Source organism: Microcaecilia unicolor, chromosome 11, assembly GCF_901765095.1.
Source record: "Microcaecilia unicolor chromosome 11, aMicUni1.1, whole genome shotgun sequence".
Classification (NCBI taxonomy): domain Eukaryota; kingdom Metazoa; phylum Chordata; class Amphibia; order Gymnophiona; family Siphonopidae; genus Microcaecilia; species Microcaecilia unicolor.
Window position 1 is genome coordinate 196713003 of NC_044041.1, and position 27357 is coordinate 196740359.

Sequence of the window (27357 nt, forward strand, 5' to 3'; positions counted from 1 at the left end):
ACGCCCCCCCCGGCAAAAGAACCCCCCCCCCGGGTGCATGCTGCTGGGGGGGGGGGGTGCCGCGCGCCTGCCGGATCTTCGTTTTCATGCTCCCTCTGCCCCAGAACAGGAAGTAACCTGTTCCGGGGCAGAGGGAGCATGAAAACGAAGAGCCGACAGGTGCGCGGCACCCCCCCCAGCGGCGTGCACCCGGGGCGGACCGCCCCCACCGCCTTCCCCTTGGTACACCACTGGCGTTCGGTGATACAGAGAGAGACAGTGAGTGTCCATCTATCCATGTCCTGCATCAGTGTGTGTGTGTGAGATTGACGGGGGGGGGGGGGGGGGCGTGTGTGTGTCACAGAGAGAGATCATGTGTGTCACAGAGAGAGAGATTGTGAGGCTCATTTTCAAAGCACTTAGCCTCCCAAAGTTCCATAGAAACCTATGGAACTTAGCCTCCCAAAGTGCTTTGAAAATATGCCTCAAAGTGTGTGTTTGAAAGTGAGAGAGGGTGCGGCGAAGTCGGAGGGTGGGTGCAAGTGTCTGTGTGTGTGATTGAGATTGTGTATATATATATATTTTTTTTTTTATAAGTGTATACCTCCAGCCTTTAAATCTGTGCACACAGAACTAAGGTTCAGGTTATACTTTATTTATTTCACTTTTATGAAGAAATTCGCTCAAGGTGGTGTACAGCAGGTAAATAAACACTAATAATATAACCGAGTGCCAGGATAACACATATGCACAGAACTGGGACGGCAACATGGAAATAGGCAATTATATCAATAGCAATAATGAGAGTCAGTAATGCACATATTAAAACCTCACAGTGGAACATTCGTAGAACAGAAATAGGATACAGTCAGCAATGCAAATGAAACGTTCAAGCAGAGGGGGACACGTAGAACTGGATAAAGAGCAGTGGCGAACCTACATAGGGCCACGGGGGCCTGGACCCCCGTAGATTTGTCCCTGGACCCCCCTGCTGACAACCCTCTCAACCCCCCCCCCCTCGCCGCCAACCCTCCACCAACGGACGTCAGACTCACAGAAACAGAACAAAGCCTTGCCCCAGAAGAAGAAGACCTCGGCTGGCGGGGGTTGGGGTCCCCTGCCATCAAAGGTAGGCGATGGCGACAGTGGCGATGGGGGAGGGTGGGTCAAGACTCTCGGCAGGGTCGTCGGCAGGGGGTGGTGTCAAAGTTGTTGGTGGTGGCGACGGCGGCGGGGGGGGGTTTAGCAATGGTGGGGGAGGGGGTCATCGGCGTGGGGGGGCTAAAATGTGCCCCCTAACCTCAGGCCCTGGCCCCCCTCCTGCCGAAGTCTGGCTACGCCCCTGCTATAGAGAAAGAAAGATGAGTAAGACAAAGGCACTGGGATGGATAAGTTGTACATACAGTCAAATACGGTATGTGCAGCTGGTTTCAGAGATAGTGCTTCACGCTAGTCCTGATCTGGTGAGAATGACCGGCTGGACTGTTCCTACAGTCATTAACCCCCTCATTCTGTAATGGGTCACCGGAAGTTAGGCAGCGATGGCATGCAGAAGTTTCAGAATATTAGCATTTACGCGTGTGATCGTTACATTGTTAGTGCGTCAGTGCTACATGAAAAGATCAGGAAGAGCGCAGTGTGTTTTAATTACCGCTTTGTTCCAGAAGTGTCGTAGTGCTCCAAGCAACTGTGTTCTTCCTGCGATTTCAGAATATCGTTGAACAGCACCGACTGCAAGAAAACAGGAATTTAGGCTAATCAGAAGCAACTTCTTTTGCAGGCAATTTTCAAACCATCTGCTGTGAAGGCAATTTTTATAAAGGGACATCTAGAATTAGGTGCCTAGAGGGCTCCTACTGAAAGCCGATTCTATAGTGGAAAGTAGTTGCTTATTTTCCTTTATAGAATACTAGCATGATTAAGTATATACACATATATAGCAAGTATATATAAGAACATAAGAATAGCCATACTGGGGCAGACTGATGGTCCATCTAGCTCAATATCCTGCTTCCAGCAGTAGCCAATCCAGGTCACAAGTACCTGGCAGAATCCCAAAGGGCAGCAAGGTTCCGGAACCCCAAAGAGCAGCAAGGTTCCGCAACCCCAAAGAGCAGCAAGGTTCCGCAACCCCAAAGAGCAGCAAGATTCCGCAACCTCAAAGAGCAGCAAGGTTCCGCAACCCCAAAGAGCAGCAAGATTCCGCAACCTCAAAGAGCAGCAAGGTTCCGCAACCCCAAAGAGCAGCAAGATTCCGGAACCCCAAAGAGCAGCAAGGTTCCGCAACCCCAAACAGCAGCAAGATTCCGGAACCCCAAAGAGCAGCAAGGTTCCGCAACCCCAAACAGCAGCAAGATTCCGGAACCCCAAAGAGCAGCAAGGTTCCGGAACCCCAAAGAGCAGCAAGATTCCGGAACCCCAAAGAGCAGCAAGGTTCCGCAACCCCAAAGAGCAGCAAGATTCCAGAACCCCAAAGAGCAGCAAGGTTCCGGAACCCCAAAGAGCAGCAAGGTTCCGCAACCCCAAAGAGCAGCAAGATTCCGCAACACCAAAGAGCAGCAAGGTTCCGGAACCCCAAAGAGCAGCAAGATTCCGCAACCCCAAAGAGCAGCAAGATTTCATGCTACCAATCCCAAATTATTTCTAGAAGAAGAATTCTTACCTCCGGTGGGTCCTCTTTAAATGTACTGTCTGGCTGCCATCTTTGTTGGGACGAAGTTACGTGTATAGCATCAAAGAGAGACGGTTTCTCGAAAACATCACATGAGGAAATCAGAAAATCCTCACTGTGGCTCGTGTCTAATTTGCTGGGGTTGGGTGGAAGCGATGGCTTGAGGCAGTCTAGATGCATGAAGCTGTTCTTCTTCTGTGTGTCAGAGTACTCCTGGGTCATGATGGAGGCATGATCCGCTATCTGCTTGAGGTGAGCCGAACCCTCGAAAGTGGCAAAATCAGAATCAAAGTCCATTCCACTGCAGTGTCTACTGAAGAGAAAAGCAGACCCAAAGAGGGAGAAAACATATTTACTGCTTTAGAAATGGTAAGCAACAACTCTTAAAAGTACTTCATAATCCAGGGAAACATGTGACTCAGTCTGATAATTTTAGTGAACAGTATATTATAGGTGCTCTCATGTCAAAACTGGAACACAAAGGCAGTGGCGTAGCGGGGGCGGCTGTCACCCGGGGCGGATCGCCGCTGCACCCCCCCCCCCACCGGCATAGCGCCACCCCGACACGGTCCCCACCTGCCTACGAGCTCCATCCATCTGCAGCGCTGCTGAAAAGAAGAAATCGCTTCGTCGGCCCTTCCCTCACTCACTGTGTCCCACCCTCTGACGTAACTTCCTATTTCCTCAAGGGCGGGACACAGTGAGTGAGGGAAGGGCCGACGAAGCGATTTCTTCTTTACAGCAGTGCTGCAGATGGATGGAGCTCGTAGGCAGGTGGGGATCGTGTCGGGGGGGGGGGGGGGGGTGGACGGATGCACCCCCCCCACCCGTTGACACCCAGGGCGGACTGCCCCCACCACCCCGCCCTTGCTAAGCCACTGAACAAAGGTTCTTTATTTTCCACTGAGATTTCCAGACCAGATCTACCTTTCAAGAGTCTTCAAACATTGGCAACTCCTGTCTTACTCCAGTCTCCTTACCCTCAACTCAATCCCACTTCTCCACCTCCAGCTCTGCGAAAAGCATTTTGGGATCACTGCTGGATCACCCCCTCACTCTGCTCTTAAATGTCCTCTCAGGTTTTCAATGTTGGTAAAATTCACTCTTCCCTTACTAGTAGGTTCCTACGTGCTCTGTATTTTTTATTTATTTATTTGTTACATTTGTATCCCACATTTTCCCACCTATTTGCAGGCTCAATGTGGCTTACATAGTACCACAGAGGCGTTCGCCAATTCCGGTATGAACAAATACAGTAATGTTATGGTAGAATAAGGTTTGTGTGTACAGACACATTAGGGAATCGTAGAGAGGAAGAATTATTATATGACCATTACGAGCTTTGGTTTTGTTGTGTGTAGGATAAAGCTCTATCTAGAAAGCTTTATTAATTTACTCTGAACTTTTGTGCTTTTTGACACTCTAAAGGCATGTTTGTGCACATTTCACTAGCTAGTTCTCACCAGATTATGTTATGCATTTTTATGTTTTTGTTTTATCATTTGATTTTTAATGAGTGTTTATGTAGATGTTACATTTTGGTATTAATATTATTTGGTTTATTATATTTATTAATTCAAATATACTATACTGCAGTTAACCCCTGATGCAGCCAGAAGTGGGCAAAATGCGGCTACATTGGGCATCTACTATAATAAAAAGCAACCTCAATGTTCTGAGGACACTGACGTCACTGAAGTCAGTCAGTCTCCCAGAACGGTTCGTGGATTCATGGTGGTGAAGCCACCCCACTGACCCGTGCCCCGCCCTCGGCAACATAGGAGAGGCTGGTATGACCCACAAGCACAGATCTACTATAATAAAAAGCAACCTCAATGTTCTGAGGACACTGACGTCACTGAAGTCAGTCAGTCTCCCAGAACGGTTCGTGGATTCATGGTGGTGAAGCCACCCCACTGACCCGTGCCCCGCCCTCGCGTCAAACGTTATCCGAAACCCCGCGAGCACAAGCCCTGTCTGCTCAATATGGCGTCATCTTCGGCGTTCCTAGCCTGTGGAGGCAGGGCTTCTGTGCGTCTGACGTCCTGCACGTGCATGACGTCAGACGCACAGAACTCCGCCCTGCACGGCTACCAACGCCGACGATGACGCCGTAGTCAGCACACAGGACTTGTGGTGGCGGGGTTCCGGGTTCCCCGCCGCCAAACCAACGCGAAGGTGGGTGCGATGGGCACGGTGGGTCGGATCGCTGCGGCTAATGCATCGCCGTGGGTGGGATGGCGCCGGGAGGGGGGGCATCGCACCTCACAGGCAACTGCTAAATGAGGAACACCTTGCTAGCGCCCGTTTCATTTGTGTCAGAAACGGGCCTTTTTTACTAGTTTGGTAATAAAAAGAAGTTTGAAAGTTGATCCTTGTGTGATCTACACTTTATAGACATTATCTGTGCTTGTGGGTCATACCAGCCTCTCCTATGTTGCTGCCGCAAAACATTTCTTCCGGGTTACTCTATCACCCACTTCCTCTTATCCTAACCCCTGTCAAACACACACACACACATACATACACATTCACTCACTTACATACATGCACAGGCACACACATAAAGCAGTGGCGTAGCCACAGGTGGGCCTGGGTGGGCCGGGGCCCACCCACTTAGGGCTCAGGCCCATCCAACAGTAGCACATGGTAATGAAAATGCAGCTCTCCACAATACTGGCACCTTCGCATGCTCAGTTCTCAGCGCATGCCTGCTGCAGACTACCAAGGTGGAGACTGGAGAGAAGCATTTTCCCACCAGCTGAGATATTTTTTTGGGGTGGGGGAGAGAACATTTGGTGCCCACCCACTTCTTGCCTATGCCCACCCAAAATCTGCTGTCTGGCTACACCCCTGAGGCAATTCTATGACCGTGCACTTGCAGTTACATGCGCCTTGCACACGTAAATGAAGAAAAAAAAGTGCCACTTATGCACACAAGCACATTAAATGGTGGCTAAAATTGTGCACAATCTTGAGATCCGCATGCAAAGAAATTAAAATCAATAACGGCCTCTTATGAAATACTAACGATCCTAGGAAGCAAGGCGACAAGCGATCCGCAAGATTCAAGATGGAAAAAGCAAACAGCAGACCAAATGTCACTAATATACTAAAAGCCCGACATGACCATGTTTCGCCCTCATATGGGCTGCATCAGGGGCATAAAAGGACCAAGCGATGTAATCCTGCAGCATCACCTACTTGGTAAAAAGCAGCTCTCTACACAGTTCCTGCCTGTGGATGAGGGTGAAACACGGCCATGTCGGGCTTTTAGTATTTTATTTCTGTTGTGGTGAATACATTATGGTGACAGATGCTCTACCTTCGGTTTTCCGTTAATATGTGTGTTGATTATGGAATATGCTAATCTACACACATATATGCAAGAAGTACACATGATCATTTACATGTGCATGAGAACAGGTGTGGTGTAAGAATGATTTCTGCCCCTTACGCAAGTATTATATAGAGAAAAGTAGGTGCCTACATCCTTTATAAGATAACGCCTAGGTAGATGCTTTCTTACCCTGTTGTCTCTGGAACCACATTATGAGATTAGTCCCTTACCCTTGGATTCTATATAGCATGCCTAGAGATCCACGCCAAAATCCAAGCGTATTCTATATCAATGCACGCAACTTGGCTTAACAATCAGCATTGATAACAGCTCCTAACATGCAATAATGAGCACTAATTGGCAATAATTAGAATTTACGCTCACAACTCGCTAAGCGCATTCTGTAATGCAGTGCACCTAACTTCTAACGCGCGTGCAGGCAAAAGGGGTGTGGTTATGGGCGGGGAAATGGGCATTTCAAAATTTACGTGCGTAGTTATAGAATATGGCCCAGTGCGTCCAAATCTATATACCGGGATTTACGCCACATTTTCATTAGTGTACATAAAGGTGCGTAGTTTTAGGTGTTGAGATATCAACTAAGTGTATTCCATATATTGCACCTAAATCTAGGTGTTGCTTATAGAATACACGTAGTTGGCATCGATGTCCATGCCATATAGAGAATCTCCCCTTTAATATTCGACTACAAGCAATCCCCCCTTTCGAGTACTTCCCTTTCAATGGCTTTACCTCCTTTGCATCTCATTAATCAAATGGGCTATTTTCCATTATAGGGTTTTCCTCACTTCTGTAGTCTTCCAAGATGCCCACTCTCTCGCCACCTTCCAGTCTAAATGTAAAACCTCTCTCTTCAGCTTAACCTTGCATTATGGGACTTGCTCAGCTCTTGATTTTAAACCTTTGAGGTCTTTTTGCTCTTGTTCGCCATAAATGCTCTGCTCAGGGGGCCATGTTTAGATAAAGAATTAAGGAAGGAGGTTGGGTCAGAACTTGAAGAACAAGGACTCAGTGCCAAGCCAGGTCACAAGTACCTGGCAGAAACCCAAATTGTGGCAACACTCCATGCCCTGGGATTTGAAGTATGGAATGTTGCTGCTCTTGAGATTCTGCATGGGATCTTGTCACTCTTTAGGATTCCAGAATCTTGCGATTCTTTGGGGTTCTACATGGAATGTTGCCACGATTTGGGTTTCTGCCAGGTACCTGTGACCTGGCTTGGCCACTGTATGGAAAACAGGATACTGGGCTAGATGGACCACTGGTCTGACCTAATATGGCTAATCTTATGTTCTAATAATCAGACTTCAGGGAAAGACAGTGATTGTGGGCTCTGTTCTGATCCTGCTTCCAAACTATGAGACGCTGGGGTATACGGAGATGAAACAGGGCCCCTTCTCATGAACGTGTACAGTTTTCTAAGACCCCGGCTTAGGGAATCAGACCTAAGAGACATCTTTACCTCCTCCTTAGTATTCCCAGAAAATAAAAAAAACATCAAAATTCTATGAGACAATAACATGCAGTGATTAATACTACCCTGTTTCCCCGAAAGTAAGACCTAGTAGAGGTTTTCCTGAATTGGTAGATATAAGGCTTCCCCCGAAAGTAAGTCCTAGCAAATTTTTGTTTGAAAGCAGGGCCGCCGAGAGCCGGACAAGGCCGCCCCCCCCCCACCCAAGGTCGCCGCCCCCCCCCTCCACCCACCCTCCGTCGCTAACCTTAAACGCCTCCTTTCACCTTCGCAGCAAGCAGCAGCAGGGCAGACCTCTCCTTCCTTCCGTGCCCTGCCCTCCCCTCGTGGACGTTACGTCAGGCGAGGGCGGGACATGGAAGGAAGGAGTGGCCTGCCCTGCTGCTGCGAATGTGAAAGGAGGCGTTTAAGGTTAGTTCCGGGAGCGATGGAGGGCGGGTGAGCCAACCCCGATGTTTCCCCGAAAAATAAGACAGCCCCTGAAAATAAGACCTAGCGCATTTTGGGGGGCAAAAATTAATATAAGACAGTGTCTTATTTTCGGGGAAACACGGTATTACTAATAACAGTAACAACAACCACCATGGCAAATAAAAATAATCATAATGTGAATATCCAGAGTGCAATTTACATGTTTCTCCTTCATATCAATCTTATGGCCTCATAGAAACAGATTGTAGATAGACCAATTCCTGAAGCTGTCCAGCCATTTTTGCTACCTTAAAATTCACAAACTCTATTTTATTGATAAAAGGCTACATGTTACATATGGTTTCCAAAGAAACTCTCAAATCCAGAAAGGGAATTCTAACCTTTTTGCAGGTTCATTACGGCCAGTCGTACCAGCTGGAAGAAATCTCTTATCCTTCGGGACCTTCAAAAAAGAAAGCGGAGTTGTGTTTTCTAAATGCATGAAAACCTTTTTTTAAAATTATTTCTGCGTTTCTCCAGGCATTTTAAAGAAAGGGTAGGGAAAATAAACCACAATGAAAGGTCTGGTGACTTCCGATGGGTGCTTCACCCAGTGGCTGGCAAGGGAGGAAAAGTGAAAATGATAACTGTCTACGGGGAAATTGATTTAAATTAAATTCTCTTAAGAGCATTATCTGGCTCCCACTGAGTTCTGTTCTGTTACCAACAGTGAGACATATGTCATACTGCCTTTCTGTTGAACATTTCCTTTCTTCTACTGTATTTGACTGGGAGATTAAGCCATCGCCCACTCCCCCTTGCTAGACCAGATCTCCCTCTCAAGACCCTTTGAACGTTGGCTTAGTGGCCTAGTGGTTAGGGTGGTGGACTTTGGTCCTGGGGAACTGAGAAACTGAGTTCGATTCCCACTTCAGGCACAGGCAGCTCCTTGTGACTCTGGGCAAGTCACTTAACCCTCCATTGCCCCATGTAAGCCGCATTGAGCCTGCCATGAGTGGGAAAGCGCAGGGTACAAATGTAACAAAAATAAAATAGATACTATTGGAGATTCTACATGGAATGTTGCTACTATTGGAGATTCTACATGGAATGTTGCTATTCCACTAGCAACATTCCATGTAGAAGGCTGCGCAGGCTTCTGTTTCTGTGAGTCTGACGTCCTGCACGTATGTGCAGGACGTCAGACTCACAGAAGCAGAAACCTGCGTGGCCACATTGGTGATCTGCAAGGGCCGACTTCTACATGGAATGTTGCTAGTGGAATAGCAACATTCCATGTAGAATCTCAAATAGTAGCAACAGTGGAGGAGTGGCCTAGTGGTTAGGGTGGTGGACTTTGGTCCTGGGGAACTGAGGAACTGAGTTTGATTCCCACTTCAGGCACAGGCAGCTCCTTGTGACTCTGGGCAAGTCACTTAACCCTCCATTGCCCGCCACATTGAGCCTGCCATGAGTGGGAAAGCACGGGATACAAATGTAACTAAAATAAATAAAAATAAAATAAACATATTTTATTTCATCCATTAGAAACAAAGATGGCTGTTATGACAGCATGGCTTGTTTGAATCTGGCTGAAATGTGTCGGTAAGAAATATTTTGCAAATTAAAACAACAATGCTATTTTCCCCAGATACCCAAGTCTAGTGGATGGAAAGCCGAGGGGGGGGGGGAGGGAGGGAGGCAGAACAGCATTACAGTACCCTGTAGTAATCGTAGAGGAGACTCAGGGCAGCCACACTGTCATCATCCCCGTTGATCCTCATCATTGCTTTGGTGGCTTCCGTCAAGGGGTTTTCCAGGTATGTCTTCCAGGCTTCATCCTCGTTGGCGTAAGAGAACTTCTGAAGGCCGACATTCTCACTCTGTAGCACCATGACAGGTCGGAAGCTGGGGACAGGAAAGAATGGAAGGGAAAGAAAAGCGGGGTCTTGAGATGGTGGCTCAGGGGGAAAGGCGAGCTAAGTCCAAGTAGATGCCCACCTTGGGAAATATGCAATGCATTACCTTCCGTGGCATTATTTAATAAATCACCTTAACAGTGGGACCACGGTGTACCGGTAGGAAGTGCCAACCCCTCCCTCTGCCCATGAACTTCAGATTATCTTCACTCCACTATTAAAAAGTTGTCACCAGGTGTAAACATTGTACTAGTAGAAAAGATTAAATTTACCTTTTAGAATCAGAAAGGAAAGATTCCTTGCTAATAATAAACTGCCATTGGAGGAAACTTATTTACACAATATTTACAAAATATAAGTTATTAATATGTCTTTCTCCTTTCTTTCCTCCCCCCCCCCCCCCAGCCTACCCCAAATGCTGCCGTTCTTTAGATAAAAACTTATATGGTCAAAGTTTATCTGTCTAAAAGTCCAAGAGATTGTACAGAAATACTCAACTCCTAGACCTAGCAACCTCGGTCCTGTCGTGCGTGCTGTATCCTGTATCGTGTGTATTGTATTGGGTTGGGTTCTTAAATAAACCTGGGGAACGAAAGACCTGAGTCAGGAATAGAACTCAGTGCCCAGCCTGGACGTTTGTGGTGGGTAGATAGTGGAGCACACTTTTAATAGACACCACGGTAACTCTAAGCCATTTGATCACTAATTACCACAGCAGTAATGGCAGCCATCCTATATAATAATTCTCACCTCCAACAGGATGTGCCTGGGACCGTGCCTGCCGGAAGTGGTCTGCTAGGCAGGCATGCTCTGACCTCAGTGACATCAGTGACAGACAATTTGGCAAAGCAAAACAATCTGAGTGCTGGCCATTAGGACACAGGATTGATAGGAGAGTTTTAAAAGACTGAAGGAACCGAAAGTGTTAAATGGGGGGAGGGGGGGAGTTCTGAACCACTGAAAGACATGAACATTTGGGAACAATCTGAATGCTGGCCATTAGCACACAGGGTACATAGGAGAGTTTTAAAAGACTGAAGGAACCAAAAGTGTTCGGGGGGGGGGGGGGGGGGGGGGGAGTTCTGAATGAATGAAAGAAATTAAAATTTACGAGAGGAACACAATCTGAATGCCGGGCATTTGTACACAGGGTAGATAGGACACTTTTTTAAAAAAATGAAGGACGTGAAAGTATTACATCTTGGGGGAGGGGTGAGGAGGAAAGCGTTGGGGTATCTGGGTACTGGGCGTTAGGGTCACGGGGGTACATAGACTTTTGAAAGCCTTAAGGAACCCAAAGTGTGGGAAGGAGGAGGAAAAGGAGGGGAGGGAACGGGGTGAGGGGCGTTAGGAACAGGGGAGGGGGCCCTGTCACACACTCTCATTCTCACACACACACACTGTCACACAGACAGTCTCACTCTGTCACACACCCGCACATTCGCTCTGGCTCTCTCTCTCAAACATACACACTCCCAGGAAAACCTTGCTAGCGCCCGTTTCATTCGTTCCAGAAACGGGCCTTTTTTACTAGTACTCTATAAGTCTATTTGTATTTAGACTCCCAGTGTGTGCGTTCCTCAGAGATAAAGAGAGTGAACGTGTGTGTGTGTGTGTTTCTCATAGACGATCAGAGATATATTTAAATGTGTGTGTTTCTCAGAGACAGAAAGACAGTTTGTGTGTGTTTCTTAGGGAGAGGGCCAGAGAAAGTGAATGTTTGTGCTTCACAGAGACAGAGAGACAGTGAGCGAGTAATTTTCAATTTTTGTTGTTTTTAACATGTTTTATGGAAAGGAGACTCACCAGAGATCATAAATAACATGAGCTGGTGGTGGGAGGCGGGGTTGGTGGTTGGAAGGCGGGGATAGTGCTGGGCAGACTTATAGGGTCTGTGCCCTGAAGAGGACAGGTACAAATCAAGGTAAGGTATACACAAAAAGTAGCACATATGAATTTATCTTCTTGGGCAGACTGGATGGACCGTGCAGGTCTTTTTCTGCCGTCATCTACTATGTATGTATGTTTTAATAAATATATATATAAACTTCTTGTCATCAGGGAGCGGGACTAGGTGGGGGCAGGGCTAGATGGGGCCAGGGGGACCCCGCCGAACTGGTCTGCACAGGGCCCCACAATTGCTAAGACCTGCCCTGTTGGGATGCACTGGCAAGACTCATTCATCACAACAGGACTGGACTTCCCAGTGGTACCCAGGAGATTCCACTCACTTCCTGTTATTTGGGCTGACTCACCTACACCCTTTGCTGACTATCCAAAATCCCTCTCATCTCTTTCTCCATTCTCCTTCGTTAAGGACTAGTAGCTTCCTCTGGTTTGGTATGGCCTACCTGGCCATTAGAAAGGTTGATGAGCCTCTCTGCTTCCTGGCAGCATAATTGGTGCAAGGGTTCTGGGTTCTCTAGGTGACATTTCAGTCTACACCCCCTCAATTAGCTCCCCACCCCATGACTTTCATCCAGGGGCGTAGCCAGACTTCGGCGGGAGGGGGGGCCAGAGCCCAAGGTGAAGGGGCACATTTTAGCCCCCCCCCGGCGCCGCCGACCCCCCCCCCCCACCATTGCCGACCGCCGCTGCCACCACCACCAACTTTGACCCCCCTCCCGCCGCTAACCCTGCCCCGCTGCCGCCTACCTTTGCTGGAGGGGGACCCCAACCCTCTTCTTCCGGCGCAAGTCTGATGTCCTGCACGTGCAGGACGTCAGACTCAGAAACAGAATGAAGCCTTGCGCAGGAAGAAGAGGACCTCGGCTGTCGGGGGTTGGGGTCCCCCTCCAGCAAGGTAGGCGACGGCGGGTTGGCGGCGGGAGAGTGGGGTCGAGAGGGTCGTCGGCAGGGGGGTCCAGGGCCAAATCTACAAGGGCCCAGGCCCCCGTGGCCCCACGTAGCTACGCCACTGCTTTCATCATTAAACTCAACAGTTGTGATTATCACACAAGTATCCTATACAAATGCAGGTTAAAATAGGTGCTGAAGGTTCTATGAGTTTTTTGGGGGGGGGGGCTCTCAGGATCTATCGATTTGCCTTGACTGCAGCTGCTTTTTGTTGCCCCAAGACGTTGCTGCCCTGGGCAATTGTTGACTTGCTTAACAGTTGCGCTGGCCCTACCTGTTGGGGTCTGTTCTGCAACTGTGCTGCTGGAAGAACCCCTAGACCCAAAGAACAGAAAGACACCCCCTGGGCATTTCTGAACAGGCAGGCCCCACCTCCAGTACCCCACATTTGTACAGTAGGATCATGGACTCTAGAATCATTCTCATTCAACACAAGGGAGAAACATAGTAACATAGTAGATGACGGCAGAAAAAGACCTGCACGGTCCATCCAGTCTGCCCAACAAGGTAAACTCATATGTGCTACTTTTTGTGTATACCTTACTTTGATTTGTACCTGTGCTCTTCAGGGCACAGACCGTATAAGTCTGCCCAGCACTAGCCCCGCCTCCCAACCACCGGCTCTGGCACAGACTGTATAAGTCTGCCCAGCACTATCCCCGCCTCCCACCACTGGCTCTGGCACTGACTGTATAAGTCTGCCCAGCACTATCCCCGCCTCCCAACCACTGGCTCTGGCACTGACCGTATAAGTCTGCCCAGCACTATCCCCGCCTCCCACCACTGGCTCTGGCACTGACTGTATAAGTCTGCCCAGCACTATCCCCGCCTCCTAACCACTGGCTCTGGCACTGACCGTATAAGTCTGCCCAGCACTATCCCCGCCTCCCACCACTGGCTCTGGCACTGACCGTATAAGTCTGCCCAGCACTATCCCCGCCTCCCAACCACTGGCTCTGGCACTGACCGTATAAGTCTGCCCAGCACTATCCCCGCCTCCCAACCACTGGCTCTGGCACTGACCGTATAAGTCTGCCCAGCACTATCCCCGCCTCCCACCACTGGCTCTGGCACTGACTGTATAAGTCTGCCCAGCACTATCCCCGCCTCCCACCACTGGCTCTGACACTGACCGTATAAGTCTGCCCAGCACTATCCCCGCCTCCCAACCACTGGCTCTGGCACTGACCGTATAAGTCTGCCCAGCACTATCCCCGCCTCCCAACCACTGGCTCTGGCACTGACCGTATAAGTCTGCCCAGCACTATCCCCGCCTCCCACCACTGGCTCTGGCACTGACTGTATAAGTCTGCCCAGCACTATCCCCGCCTCCCACCACTGGCTCTGACACTGACCGTATAAGTCTGCCCAGCACTATCCCCGCCTCCCACCACTGGCTCTGGCACTGACCGTATAAGTCTGCCCAGCACTATCCCCGCCTCCCAACCACTGGCTCTGGCACTGACCGTATAAGTCTGCCCAGCACTATCCCCGCCTCCCAACCACTGGCTCTGGCACTGACCGTATAAGTCTGCCCAGCACTATCCCCGCCTCCCACCACTGGCTCTGGCACTGACTGTATAAGTCTGCCCAGCACTATCCCCGCCTCCCACCACTGGCTCTGACACTGACCGTATAAGTCTGCCCAGCACTATCCCCGCCTCCCAACCACTGGCTCTGGCACTGACCGTATAAGTCTGCCCAGCACTATCCCCGCCTCCCAACCACCGGCTCTGGCACAGACCGTATAAGTCTGCCCAGCACTATCCCCGCCTCCCAACCACTGGCTCTGGCACTGACCGTATAAGTCTGCCCAGCACTATCCCCGCCTCCCAACCACCGGCTCTGGCACAGACCGTATAAGTCTGCCCAGCACTATCCCCGCCTCCCACCACTGGCTCTGGCACTGACTGTATAAGTCTGCCCAGCACTATCCCCGCCTCCCAACCACCGGCTCTGTGGTGTCTTCCTTGAGGGACATATGCCCCTAGTAACTGATTAATATGGAATGAAAAGCGTGCATGCTAATTACAGTTCTCAGGGCATGGACTCCAGTTGCTTAAGAGTGATGTAAATAGAACAAGGAAGCAGGGAGAAGGAATTTCCCCAACTGGCTTGTGCACACAAGGGCCATGTCTGTCCGTGCTAAGTGGGCAATTCCCTATGATGGCCGCTTCCTGTTTAAAACACAGCAGGGCCCAGCACTCCCCACCAATAAAAGCCCATCGCGAAAGTCCGATTCCTGAACAAAGCATCTGAACAAGGCATTAAAAGAGAAAAAAAAAACCGGTAACCAGAAGTAGAATTCTCTCCATGCTATTTTACTCCAAGAACTCTGGACATACTCAAAGTTATTAATTTGCATATTCACAGACAAGATAAGGAAAATTATAACCCACACACATCTGAACTGGATGAGGCTGTACTTCTGGAGGGATATAGACAGAATGGAAGAGGTCCAGAAAAGGACTCCCAGAATGGTCCAGAATCTGAACCATAGCCCTGTGAGTTGAGGCTTAAGGACTTTAGTATGTGCATTCTGAGCATTCTGAGGAGGGGAGATATGACAGAGACATTCAAACGCCTCTCAATAGGTAAGATTTCATCAGTGGGTAGAATTAGGAGTAACGTGAGCAAGTAATTCTTCACAGAAATGATTCAGGGGCCTGGAACAGCCTCATAAATTGGACGGGAAAGCAAAAACAGTGACAGAATTCAAGAAAATCCAGGATGAGCTCGGGACTGGGTTCTGGAAGTGACAGGGTTCAATAGACAGGGAGCAGGGTAGAGTTAAAATTGGAGAAAAATCCTGGGTAGCTGCCAGTGAAGACCCACGAAGGCCAAATCTATAATTTAGGTGCTGGATTTACACACATTTATAGAATACTAGCACGTAAGCACAAAAGTGAAAAGTGCAGCAGGGCACCCTTAGTTGTATTCTGCAACTGCACATTGAGATGGAATAGTGCAAAAGTGCAAGGGGCGTGAACATAAGTGTTGCCATACTGGGACAGACTGAAGGTCCATCAAGCCCGGCATCCTGTTTCCAGCAGCGGCCAATCCCAAGAGTACCTGGCAAGATCCCAGAACAGTAAAACAGATTTTATGCTGCTTATCCTAGAAATATGCAGTGCATTTTTCCCCAAGTCCATTTTAATAAAAGCTTATGGACTTTTCTTTTAGGAAGCTAGCCAAACCTTTTTTTAAACCCCACTAAGCTAACTACTTTTACTACATTCTCTGGCAAAGAATTCCAGAGTTTAATCACATGTTGAGTGAAGAAATATTTTCTCTGATTTGCTTTAAGTTTACTACTTAGTAGCTTCATCACGTACCCCCTAGTCCTAGTATTTTTGGAAAGAGTAAACAAGCGATTCACGTCTACCTGCTCCACTCCACTCATTATTTTATAGACCTGTATCATATCTCCCCTCAGCCGTCTTTTCTCCAAGCTCCCAGACAACACCAAGGAAGTTTGAGATCTATTCAGGATGGGACAGAACCCCAATATAAACCCTGCAGCCCAGATTCAGGACTCATACCTTGCACCCATAGAAATTTCCCCAACAAAGGATCCAGAGCAGATGTAAGAGGGTCCCTTGTTTTAACTCACCATACTGAAACAAACAATTCATTTAACCATTCAAACACTTATATACTGCTTAAATCTAAGCAGTTTACAATTTCATTTTATGGGTACTGGGCCTGTCCCTAGTGGGCTCACAATCTAAGTTGTACATTGTACTGCTGTTGTACCTGGGGCAATGGAGGGTTAAGTGACTTGCCCAGGGTCATATTGAGCTGCAGAGGGAATTGAACCTGGTTTCCCAGGATCTCAGACCACTGCTGGCCATCAGGCAGTAGCAGGAATCAAACCCAGTTCCCCAGGTCTGTAACCCGCTGCACTAACCATTAGGCCATTCCTCCACTGGTTCACTGCAACACAAGCTCCATCTGCTATCTGGTACATTGTGAAACAATAAAAAATCCTGAAAGACAGACATCCAGAACTTATACAGCAATCCTGCTTTACCATGATACACTAACTACCAACCTCAAACAGCAACAACCCTACCGATGATACACTAACTACCAACCTCAAACAGCAACAACCTTACCCACGAAAAGCCAGCACTGCAAATATTATACTGGGCCCTATAACACCAATACACCTCCTACTGGAGAAATAAAGCAATCTGGACTGCTACACATACTCAGAAATGACTCGGCAGTGGAATCCTTCACCTCTCTGTCACACGATCCTCACCAAATACATACTAAAAGGACCCCAATGTAGAAATAGAAACATATGGACACCAACTGAATTGGAAACGCCAAGAAGTTAGACTTTCAGGGGCATTTTCGAAAGAGAAGGGCGCCCATCTTCCGACACAAATCAGGAGATGGGCGTCCTTCTCTCAGGGTCGCCTGAATCGGCATAATTGAAAGCCGATTTTGGGCGTCCTCAACTGCTTTCCATCATGGGGACGACCAAAGATCATGGGGGCGTGTCAGCACCGTAGCGAAGGCGGGACTGGGGTGTAATTAAGAAATGGGCATTCTCGGCCGATAATGGAAAAAAAGAAGGGCGTCCCTGACGAGCATTTGGTCGACTTTAGTTGGTCCATTTTTTTTCACAACCAAGCCTCAAAAAGGTGCCCACACTGACCAGATGACCACCGGAGGGAATGGGGGATCACCTCCCCTTACTCCCCCAGTGGTCATCAACCCCCTCCCAGCCAAAAAAAACCTTTAAAAATACTTTTTTGCCAGCCTCTATGCCAGCCTCAGGTCCATCGCAGCAGTATGCAGGTACCTGGAGCAGTTGTAGTGGGTGCAGTGTACTTCAAGCAGGCAGACCCAGGCCCACCCCCCCTACCTGTTTCACTTGTGGTGGTAAATGTGAGCCCTCCAAAACCCACCACAAACCCACTGTACCCACATCTAGGTGCCCCCCTTCATCCCTAAGGGCTATGGTAGTGGTGTACAGTTGTGGGGAGTGGGTTTTGGGGGGCTCAACACATAAGGTAAGGGAGATATGCACCTGGGAGCTTTTTCTGAAGTCCACTGCAGTGCCCCCTAGGGTGCCCGGTTGGTGTCCTGGCATGAGAGGGGTACCAGTGCACTACGAATGCTGGCTCCTCCCATGCCTTGGATTTGGTCATTTTTGAGTTGGGCGTCCTCGGTTTCCATTATCACCGAAAACCGGGGACGGCCATCTCAAAAACGGCCTAAGGACGACCATCACTAAGGTCAACCTAAATTTCATGATTTGGGCATCCCCGACCGTATTATCGAAACGAAAGATGGACACCTATCTTGTTTCAATAATACGGGTGGCCCCGCCCCTTTATGGGGCTGTCCTGCGAAGACGCCCTCATGAAAACTTGCCCGCCCCGTTCGATTATGCCCCTCCACGTGACTTGCCCAAGACCACAAGGAGCAGCAGCAAGATTTAAATTGGGCTTACTCTGACTGTTAGCCTGGCACTCTAAACACTAGGGCTACACATAAACCTCTAGCATGTCCTTGACCATCGGTTAAATTAATAGGGGCTTGGCAGTTTCTACCTTTCGGCTCAGTCAAAGTTGAGGTTAGGATCTCCAATTCATACAGGCTACTTGTTGCAGACACAGTCCTACTAGTGATAATTGTAACTTTGTCCCACTGATGGAGGACTGGGAACATCCCCCTCCCACACCGGATTCTATATAGTGTGACTAGATTTCCGTGTGGAAATCCAGGCGGATTCCATAACAACGTGCACAACTTAATTGATTTAACAAGGTAATTAGCATTGTTAACAGCAAAAATTATAATTTATGCACACAAATCCCTAAGCGTATTCCATAACGCAGAGTGACTAAATTGTAACGTGGGCATTCCAAAAACCTATGTGCGTTATTACTGAATATGGCCCACTGCGACTAAATTATGCCGTGTTTTCATTGGTGTAAACGAGTGCATGTAGTTTTAGTCGCCTAAGCGAATTCTATATACCGTGCATAAAGCCAAGTGGTTTTTATAGAACACGCCTAGGCAAAATTACGTGGTAATTTTAGGCGCCATATAGAGAATCCCCCCTCCATTTGTTGCCCCTCCAGCACTGGCAGGATCAGTGAGTAGAAAACCTGTCTGAGGGAATCAAATTCAGGACTTCTGCATAGCACTGGCAGGAAGCCATTAGTCCAACCTCACCGGAGCTCTCTAAACTTCCACCAAAGAGTTACGGCTGCAAAGAAAAACTCAGAAAGGCTCCAACCACAGAAGTTGTCACCTTAACATAGGAGTAGCCATATTGGGTCAGACCAATGGTCCATCTAGCCCAGGATCCTGTTTTCCAAACAGTGGCCAAGCCAGGTCACAAGTCCCTGGCAGAAACCCAATTAGCAGCAACATTCCAGAACCCCAAAGAGTAACAAGACTCCAGAATCCCCCCAAATAGCAAGATTCCATGTAGAACCCCAAAGAGTAGCAACATTCCATCCTACCAATCCCGGGGCAAGCAGCTGCCTCCCTATGTCCGTCTCAATAGCAAACTATGGACTTTTCCTCCGGGAACTTGTCCAAACCTTTTTTAAACCCAGATACGCTAACCACTGTTACCACATCCTCCGTTAAAGAGTTACAGAACTTAACTATTCTTTGAGTGAAAAAAATATTTCCTCCTATTTGTTTTAAAAGTATTTCCATGTAACTTCCTCGATTGTCTTGTACTTTTGGAAAGAGTAAAAAATCGATTTACTTCTACTTATTCTACACCACAGGGATAGTGCTGGGCAGACTTATACGGTCTGTGCCAGAGCTGGTGGTAGGAGACAGGGATAGTGCTGGGCAGACTTATACGGTCTGTGCTAGAGCTGGTGGTAGGAGACAGGGATAGTGCTGGGCAGACTTATACGGTCTGTGCCAGAGCCGGTGGTGAGAGGCGGGACTGGTGGTTTGGAGGCGGGGATAGTGCTGGGCAGACTTATACGGTCTGTGCCAGAGCCGGTGGTGAGAGGCGGGACTGGTGGTTTGGAGGCGGGGATAGTGCTGGGCAGACTTATACGGTCTGTGCCAGAGCCGGTGGTGAGAGGCGGGACTGGTGGTTTGGAGGCGGGGATAGTGCTGGGCAGACTTATACGGTCTGTGCCAGAGCTGGTGGTGGGAGGCAAGGATACTGCGGGGCAGACTTATACGGTCTGTGCCCTGAAAAAGACAGGTACAAATCAAGGTAAGGTATACACAAAAAGTAGCACATATGAGTTTATCTTGTTGGGCAGACTGGATGGACCGTGCAGGTCTTTTTCTGCCGTCATCTACTATGTTACTATGTTACCACTCAGGATTTTGTAGACCTCAATCACATCTCCCCTCATCCGTCCCTTTTCCAAGCTGAAGTGCCCTAACCTCTTTAGCCTTTCCTCGTGCGAGAGGAGTTCCATCCCCTTTATCATTTTAGTCGCTCTTCTTTAACCCTTTTCTAATTCCACCTTGACAAATACAACATTCTGTAAAGTGTTTGCTGTTTTGTTTTTTTTAACTGACATAACAGGCATTACATAGTTCAATTCACACCAATCCTTCCTTCCTCTCGCCTCCAGCCCCCTCCTCAATGCTCCAACAACTTCCTGTCCAAAATGCAGTGAGGAGGAACTCATTGCTTTTATTTTTGAAGCAGAAAATGGTCCGGGGTGTTGATGAGGAAAGGAAATGTCCTACGGGGGACAGGGTGTACCGCCCAAATAATAATTAAAAATAAGAAAGGCATTCTCATGAGTGCATAGGCAAGGGAGGTGACAGAGGGAGCATGAGTGAAGAGGGTGTGTGTCCTGACAGCTGTATTACACCATGTAGGCAGTCCGGAGAAGAAAAAAAATACTAATTTCCTGTAATTGGTGGAAGGTGTTCCTGCACCTCATATTAGTCATAGAAAGATTTTCTCCTGCATCACCAGAACCTGTCTTTCATTTATAATTTTGTAAGCTGCTCCTGTCACGATAAAAGCTAAGAAACTGGAGGGGGAGAAAGCAAGGGACGGATTTGCGTCAGAAATCCTTAAGTAGACCTTCGATGGGGGGGGGGGGGGGGGGTTCTCAACCCAGTTTTCGGGCCACACCCAGCCAATCAGGTTTTCAGGACACCTGCAATGAATATGCATGAGATAAATTTGTATACACTACTGCCATTGTGTGCAAATATATCTCATGGATATTCATTGTGGGCGGGACTGCTAAGGAGGGGGGGGGGGGGGCAGGGGGAACGAGATTCCCTGGGCCGGAACTGGGCCTGGCCTCCAAGGGGTGTCCGGCGCCAGAAGGTTCTGCTCCCTCGGCCAGGACCCAGGTGATTGCGTTACTGTGATAACCCGGGTCCCGGCATCAGGAGAGTGACAGACAGGAGGAGGAGCAGACGCAAGAAGGTGGTGGTGGTGGCCTGAGTATGCAGGGCCGGTCTTAGCAAGTGCGGGGCCCTATGCAGACCAATTTGGTGGGGCCCCATCCTAGCCCCGCCCCCACCCTAGCTCCACCTCATTGATAAGATTATTCCATTTTTAGAACATTTTTTTATTTACGAAATTTCAAATAAAGACAAATGAAGCTAAACTTGTACAAAAAAAACTGATTGAAATAATAAGCACAATGCTATCATGAAAGCTCCCCTCCCCAGAAATTATTCAGTTCAAGTCCACTACAATTAGTAGCGGGCCCAAGCCGGGGGTGGATGCCGCGCCGGTGGTGGCGGGAGCAGAGTGGCCGAGCCACGGGAAAGGGGATTATCTCAGGCGACTAAGGTGAGCAGTGGCGGAGGTCGGAGCGGAGGCACGAGCGAGGCAGAGTTGAGGCGCTGCGCGGGGCCCCCTTAGGCACGCCATGCGGGGCCCCCTTAGGCGCAGGGCCCTATGCGGTCGCCTTGGTCGCCTCTGCCTAAGACCGGCCCTGTGAGTATGTGTGCGGGGTAATATTTAATCCCTCATGGTCAGCATTTTTAAAATGCCGGCTGCTGCAGGTTTGTTTTTGGTTTTTTTTTTTTGCCCAGATATATTTAGCGCTGGCCTATTTTGCCATCCTAACCTGCCAGGAGAGACTCCTGTCCACTTAAACTATGCTGACTTGGGAGGCAGCAGCAGTTCTCATATGCTACCCTGCCACTGGCAACAGCTTCTGACGCAACTTCCTGTTTCCTCAGAGGCGGGCCAGTAGAGAGAAGAAGCTGGTGCCGGTGGCAGGGCAGCGTGTGGGAATCACTGGTGCCACCAACTTTTGAAAAACAAAAAAAGAAGGTTCACTCCTCCACTGCTAACTCCAGACTCCGTTCCTTTTATCTTGCTGCACCACATGCCTGGAATAGACTTCCTGAGCCGGTACGTCAAGCTCCATCTCTGGCCGTCTTCAAATCTAAGCTAAAAGCCCACCTATTTGATGCTGCTTTTAACTCCTAATGGCAGCAACATAGAGATATCAGGAACCCCCGCCGACATGGCCAAGTTTCGCAAACTGCTTTATCAAGGAGGAGGCTCACGTTATAGCTTTCAAACTGTTCCTGCATAAACAAAATGGCGGCCATTTTGTTTATGCAGGAACAGTTTGAAAGCTATAACGTGAGCCTCCTCCTTGATAAAGCAGTTTGCGAAACTTGGCCATGTCGGCGGGGGTTCCTGATATTAAAGATAAGTTGCAATTTCTAAGAATTTTTAAGAAAATCCTTTTGAACAAAAGTAATTAAATATTAGAGTAAAAGTGGGATTCTATGAGGATTTGCACCGCGCCATTTTGTTTGCAACGATAGAACGATAGAACAAAATTGTTCAGATGGTTGCGAGATGCATATAGATCTGATAATCCCTATAAATGTATATATAAGATCATCAGAAATACTTTGTTGCATAGATTTGGACACTGTTTGGAAGAAATCTCCTGCTGAATATGTCAATGTTTGGGACATGATTTTGGCATAGGAATGCATTGGCATCTGTAACGTTTAGCACGCCCACAATTTTAGCGCGTGCTTAAAAACGTGAGCGAGCCTTAGTAAAAGACGCCCTTAAATACTTATGCGGCATAAATGCACAGAAGCAAGACTCTTTCAATAGAAAGGAAGCTCTGGAATGAGGGGGCATAGGATGAAGATGAAAAGGGACAGACTCAGGAGTAACCCCAGGAAATACTTCTTGATGGAAAGGGTGGTGAATGCATGGAACGGCCTCCTAACGGAGATAGTGGAGACAAAGAGGATATCTACTACTACCACTATTAAACATTTCTATAGCGCTACTAGACTTACGCAGCGCTGTACAAATGAACATGAAAAGACAGTCCCTGCTCAACAGAGCTTACAATCTAAATTGGACAGACGAACAGACAGCTAGGGGTGGGGAAATTGCAGTGGTAGGGGTGATAAGTGAGGGTGTTGAGTAATAGAGTCATGGTTAGGAGTCGAAAGCAGTAGCAAAGAGGTGGGCTTTAAGCCTAGACTTGAAGACAGCCAGAGACTGAGCCTGACGTACTGGCTCAGGGAGTCTATTCCAGGCATAGGGAGCAGCGAGATAGATGGAACGGAGCCGGGGAGTTAGCAGTGGGGGAGAAGGGGGACGACAGGAGACATTTACCCAGCGAACGGAGTTCACGGGGAGGAGTGTAGGGAGAGATGAGAGCGGAAAGGTACTGAGGAGCTGCGGTGATTTAACCAGAGCTGACATTGTGATGTCATAATGCCTCAGTCCACCAATGCCTAAGAGCCAACCTCATCAGTGATGTCACAATGGCTTGACTGTCCTATACTTGGCTCATACTACTACTACTACTATTAAACATTTCTATAGCGCTACTAGACTTACGCAGCACTGTACAAATGAACATGAAAAGACAGTCCCTGCTCAACAGAGCTTACAATCTAAATTGGACAGACGAACAGACAGCTAGGGGTGGGGAAATTGCAGTGGTGGGGGTGATAAGTGAGGGTGTTGAGTAAGAGAGTCATGGTTAGGAGTCCAAAGCAGTTGCGAAGAGGTGGGCTTTAAGCCTAGACTTGAAGACAGCCAGAGACTGAGCCTGACGTACTGGCTCAGGGAGTCTATTCCAGGCATAGGGAGCAGCGAGATAGAAGGAACGGAGCCGGGAGTTAGCAATGGGGGAGAAGGGGGACGACAGGAGACATTTACCCAGCGAACGGAGTTCACGGGGAGGAGTGTAGGGAGAGATGAGAGCGGAAAGGTACTGAGGAGCTGCGGTGATTTAACCAGAGCTGACATTGTGATGTCATAATGCCTCAGTCCACCAATGCCTAAGAGCCAACCTCATCAGTGATGTCACAATGGCTTGACTGTCCTATACTTGGCTCATACTACTACTATTAAACATTTCTATAGCGCTACTAGACTTACGCAGCGCTGTACAAATCAACATGAAAAGACAGTCCCTGCTCAACAGAGCTTACAATCTAAATTGGACAGACGAACAGACAGCTAGGGGTGGGGAAATTGCAGTGGTAGGGGTGATAAGTGAGGGTGTTGAGTAATAGAGTCATGGTTAGGAGTCGAAAGCAGTAGCAAAGAGGTGGGCTTTAAGCCTAGACTTGAAGACAGCCAGAGACTGAGCCTGACGTACTGGCTCAGGGAGTCTATTCCAGGCATAGGGAGCAGCGAGATAGAAGGAACGGAGCCGGGAGTTAGCAGTGGGGGAGAAGGGGGACGACAGGAGACATTTACCCAGCGAACGGAGTTCACGGGGAGGAGTGTAGGGAGAGATGAGAGCGGAAAGGTACTGAGGAGCTGCGGTGATTTAACCAGAGCTGACATTGTGATGTCATAATGCCTCAGTCCACCAATGCCTAAGAGCCAACCTCATCAGTGATGTCACAATGGCTTGACTGTCCTATACTTGGCTCATACTACTACTATTAAACATTTCTATAGCGCTACTAGACTTACGCAGCGCTGTACAAATCAACATGAAAAGACAGTCCCTGCTCAACAGAGCTTACAATCTAAATTGGACAGACGAACAGACAGCTAGGGGTGGGGAAATTGCAGTGGTGGGGGTGATAAGTGAGGGTGTTGAGTAAGAGAGTCATGGTTAGGAGTCCAAAGCAGTTGCGAAGAGGTGGGCTTTAAGCCTAGACTTGAAGACAGCCAGAGACTGAGCCTGACGTACTGGCTCAGGGAGTCTATTCCAGGCATAGGGAGCAGCGAGATAGAAGGAACGGAGCCGGGAGTTAGCAGTGGGGGAGAAGGGGGACGACAGGAGACATTTACCCAGCGAACGGAGTTCACGGGGAGGAGTGTAGGGAGAGATGAGAGCGGAAAGGTACTGAGGAGCTGCGGTGATTTAACCAGAGCTGACATTGTGATGTCATAATGCCTCAGTCCACCAATGCCTAAGAGCCAACCTCATCAGTGATGTCACAATAGCTTGACTGTCCTATACTTGGCTCATACTACTACTATTAAACATTTCTATAGCGCTACTAGACTTACGCAGCGCTGTACAAATCAACATGAAAAGACAGTCCCTGCTCAACAGAGCTTACAATCTAAATTGGACAGACGAACAGACAGCTAGGGGTGGGGAAATTGCAGTGGTAGGGGTGATAAGTGAGGGTGTTGAGTAAGAGAGTCATGGTTAGGAGTCGAAAGCAGTAGCAAAGAGCTGGGCTTTAAGCCTAGACTTGAAGACAGCCAGAGACTGAGCCTGACGTACTGGCTCAGGGAGTCTATTCCAGGCATAGGGAGCAGCGAGATAGAAGGAACGGAGCCGGGAGTTAGCAGTGGGGGAGAAGGGGGACGACAGGAGACATTTACCCAGCGAACGGAGTTCACGGGGAGGAGTGTAGGGAGAGATGAGAGCGGAAAGGAATTCAAGAAAGCTTGGGACGAACGCATAGGGAGAGGAAAGGATAGTAGATGGGCAGACTGGATAGGCCACATGGTCTTTATCTGCCTTCCTTTTCTCTGTTTCTGTGTTGGTGCAACCTAGAATTCATTGATGCTCTTTTCACCGATGGTGCTACAGCCGGACATATCATCTTTAAGATTGTCAGACTCAGGGTGTCCAAGTTTCAGACAATTATCTTGAACTAGTGGAACCCACTGTTTAATTGACGACAGAAATGCAGTCTCTGTGGATTCTGGAAGAAATCTGTACTGCATATTTCGCTGCTGCAAAATACAGCCAGTAAAGATTAACAATAAATTTATATTCCGTCATATACCTCTTGGTTCAGTGCGGACTACACTCACCACAGGAGCCAACTTTACAAAATTATTGGGGGTGCTAAGCCCAATGGAAATAACCCCTCCCTGGACACATACATGGAATTTTCTCAATATTGGAGGTGCTCAAGCCAGGGGCCAAAATGGACGTGCAGCATGGCCATTTCTTTAAAAAAAAAAAAAAAAAGACCTACCTTTTACCCACTGCGGTAAAAGGGGGCCTCGGCGCGCCAAAAACACGCAGCGACACCAGCGCAGGCTCCTTTTTGCAGCAGCTTGGTAAAAGGGGCCCCTTAGGTTGTTTGGAAGCCTAAACTGTGCCAACACAGGATCCCACAGTTACTCATATGCAGTAGCGTACCAAGGGCGGGGCGGTCCGCCCCGGGTGCACGCCGCTGGAGGGGTGCAGAGAGCAGCCGTGCACCTGTTGGCTCCGCTGGTTCCCTGCTCCCTCTGCCCCGGAACAGGTTACTTCCTGTTCTGGGGCAGAGGGAGTAGGGAGCCAGCGGAGCCGAGAGCCGCATGGTTGCTCCCAGCAACCAAGAATGCGCTGGGGGTGTTTGTGTGTGTGTCATTGCGCCAAGGGGGGGGGTGGTTGTGCCGCACCCGGGGGGGGGGGGGGGGTGCGCGCATTGACGATCCGCCCTGGGTGGCAGCCGATCTAGGATCATCACTGCTCACATGGGAAAAACATTTGGCATAAGGGGATCCTTCACATGCTCATATTCAAAAGAGATATATAATCATTCAATACAAAAAGCGAGAAGGAGGAAGACACAAGCCAGATGCTAAAGACAACAATCAATTTACAAAGACAGCAAATCAAACCTCGCAATGCAAACCAGGATGTCACCTCTGTGAGACAATATTTTACAAAACCAGAACACTGCATCAATGATGTTATGGTGAGAAGACTAAAAGGAAACTTTAAGACAATCCAGAAACGTAAGACCTTTGAAGTCAAAATGATGAAATGTTTTGGCACCCACCAGACAGGACTTAACAAAGATCTGGGCTATTATAAACCAGAAAATTATATTGCTTTGTCACCCTCGTATCACCCACCCAGCTCTCCCTGCCTCTCACCCACCCCACCCTCTTCCTGTGAAACTGCCATTAGAATGCTTTTGTGTTTCACTTATATATTCTTATCAATAGAAATCAAACAAAATAAAACATGGAAAAGAAAATAAGATGATACCTTTGTTATTGGACATAACTTAATACATTTCTTGATTAGCTTTCGAAGGTTGCCCTTCTTCGTCAGATCGGAAATAAGCAAGTGATGTTTCTCTTATATATATATACTGTCTGCTACCACATTTGCTTATTTCCGATCTGACGAAGAAGGGCAACCTTCGAAAGCTAATCAAGAAATGTATTAAGTTATGTCCAATAACAAAGGTATCATCTTATTTTCTTTTCCATGTTTTATTTTGTTTGATTTCTATAGATTCTACATGGAATGTTGCTATTCCACTAGCAACATTCCAT

At 48.4% G+C, this 27357-nt stretch overlaps 1 protein-coding gene across 2 annotated transcripts in view; it reads right to left on the reverse strand.

Annotated features, from left to right (window-relative positions):
- GRHL3 (grainyhead like transcription factor 3) overlaps positions 1-27357 on the reverse strand; it is a 73808-nt gene that overhangs the window by 39752 nt on the left and 6699 nt on the right. Inside the window, exons 2-5 of one of the 2 annotated variants that reach the window (XM_030219614.1) lie at positions 9618-9804; positions 8298-8359; positions 2642-2960; positions 1631-1710 (exon numbers count right to left, since the gene is read on the reverse strand). In XM_030219614.1, coding sequence (XP_030075474.1) covers positions 1631-1710; positions 2642-2960; positions 8298-8359; positions 9618-9804 — 648 coding nt within the window. Of the gene's footprint in view, positions 1-1630; positions 1711-2641; positions 2964-8297; positions 8360-9617; positions 9805-27357 lie in introns of both variants that reach the window. The other variant, XM_030219613.1, reaches the window with a different exon arrangement.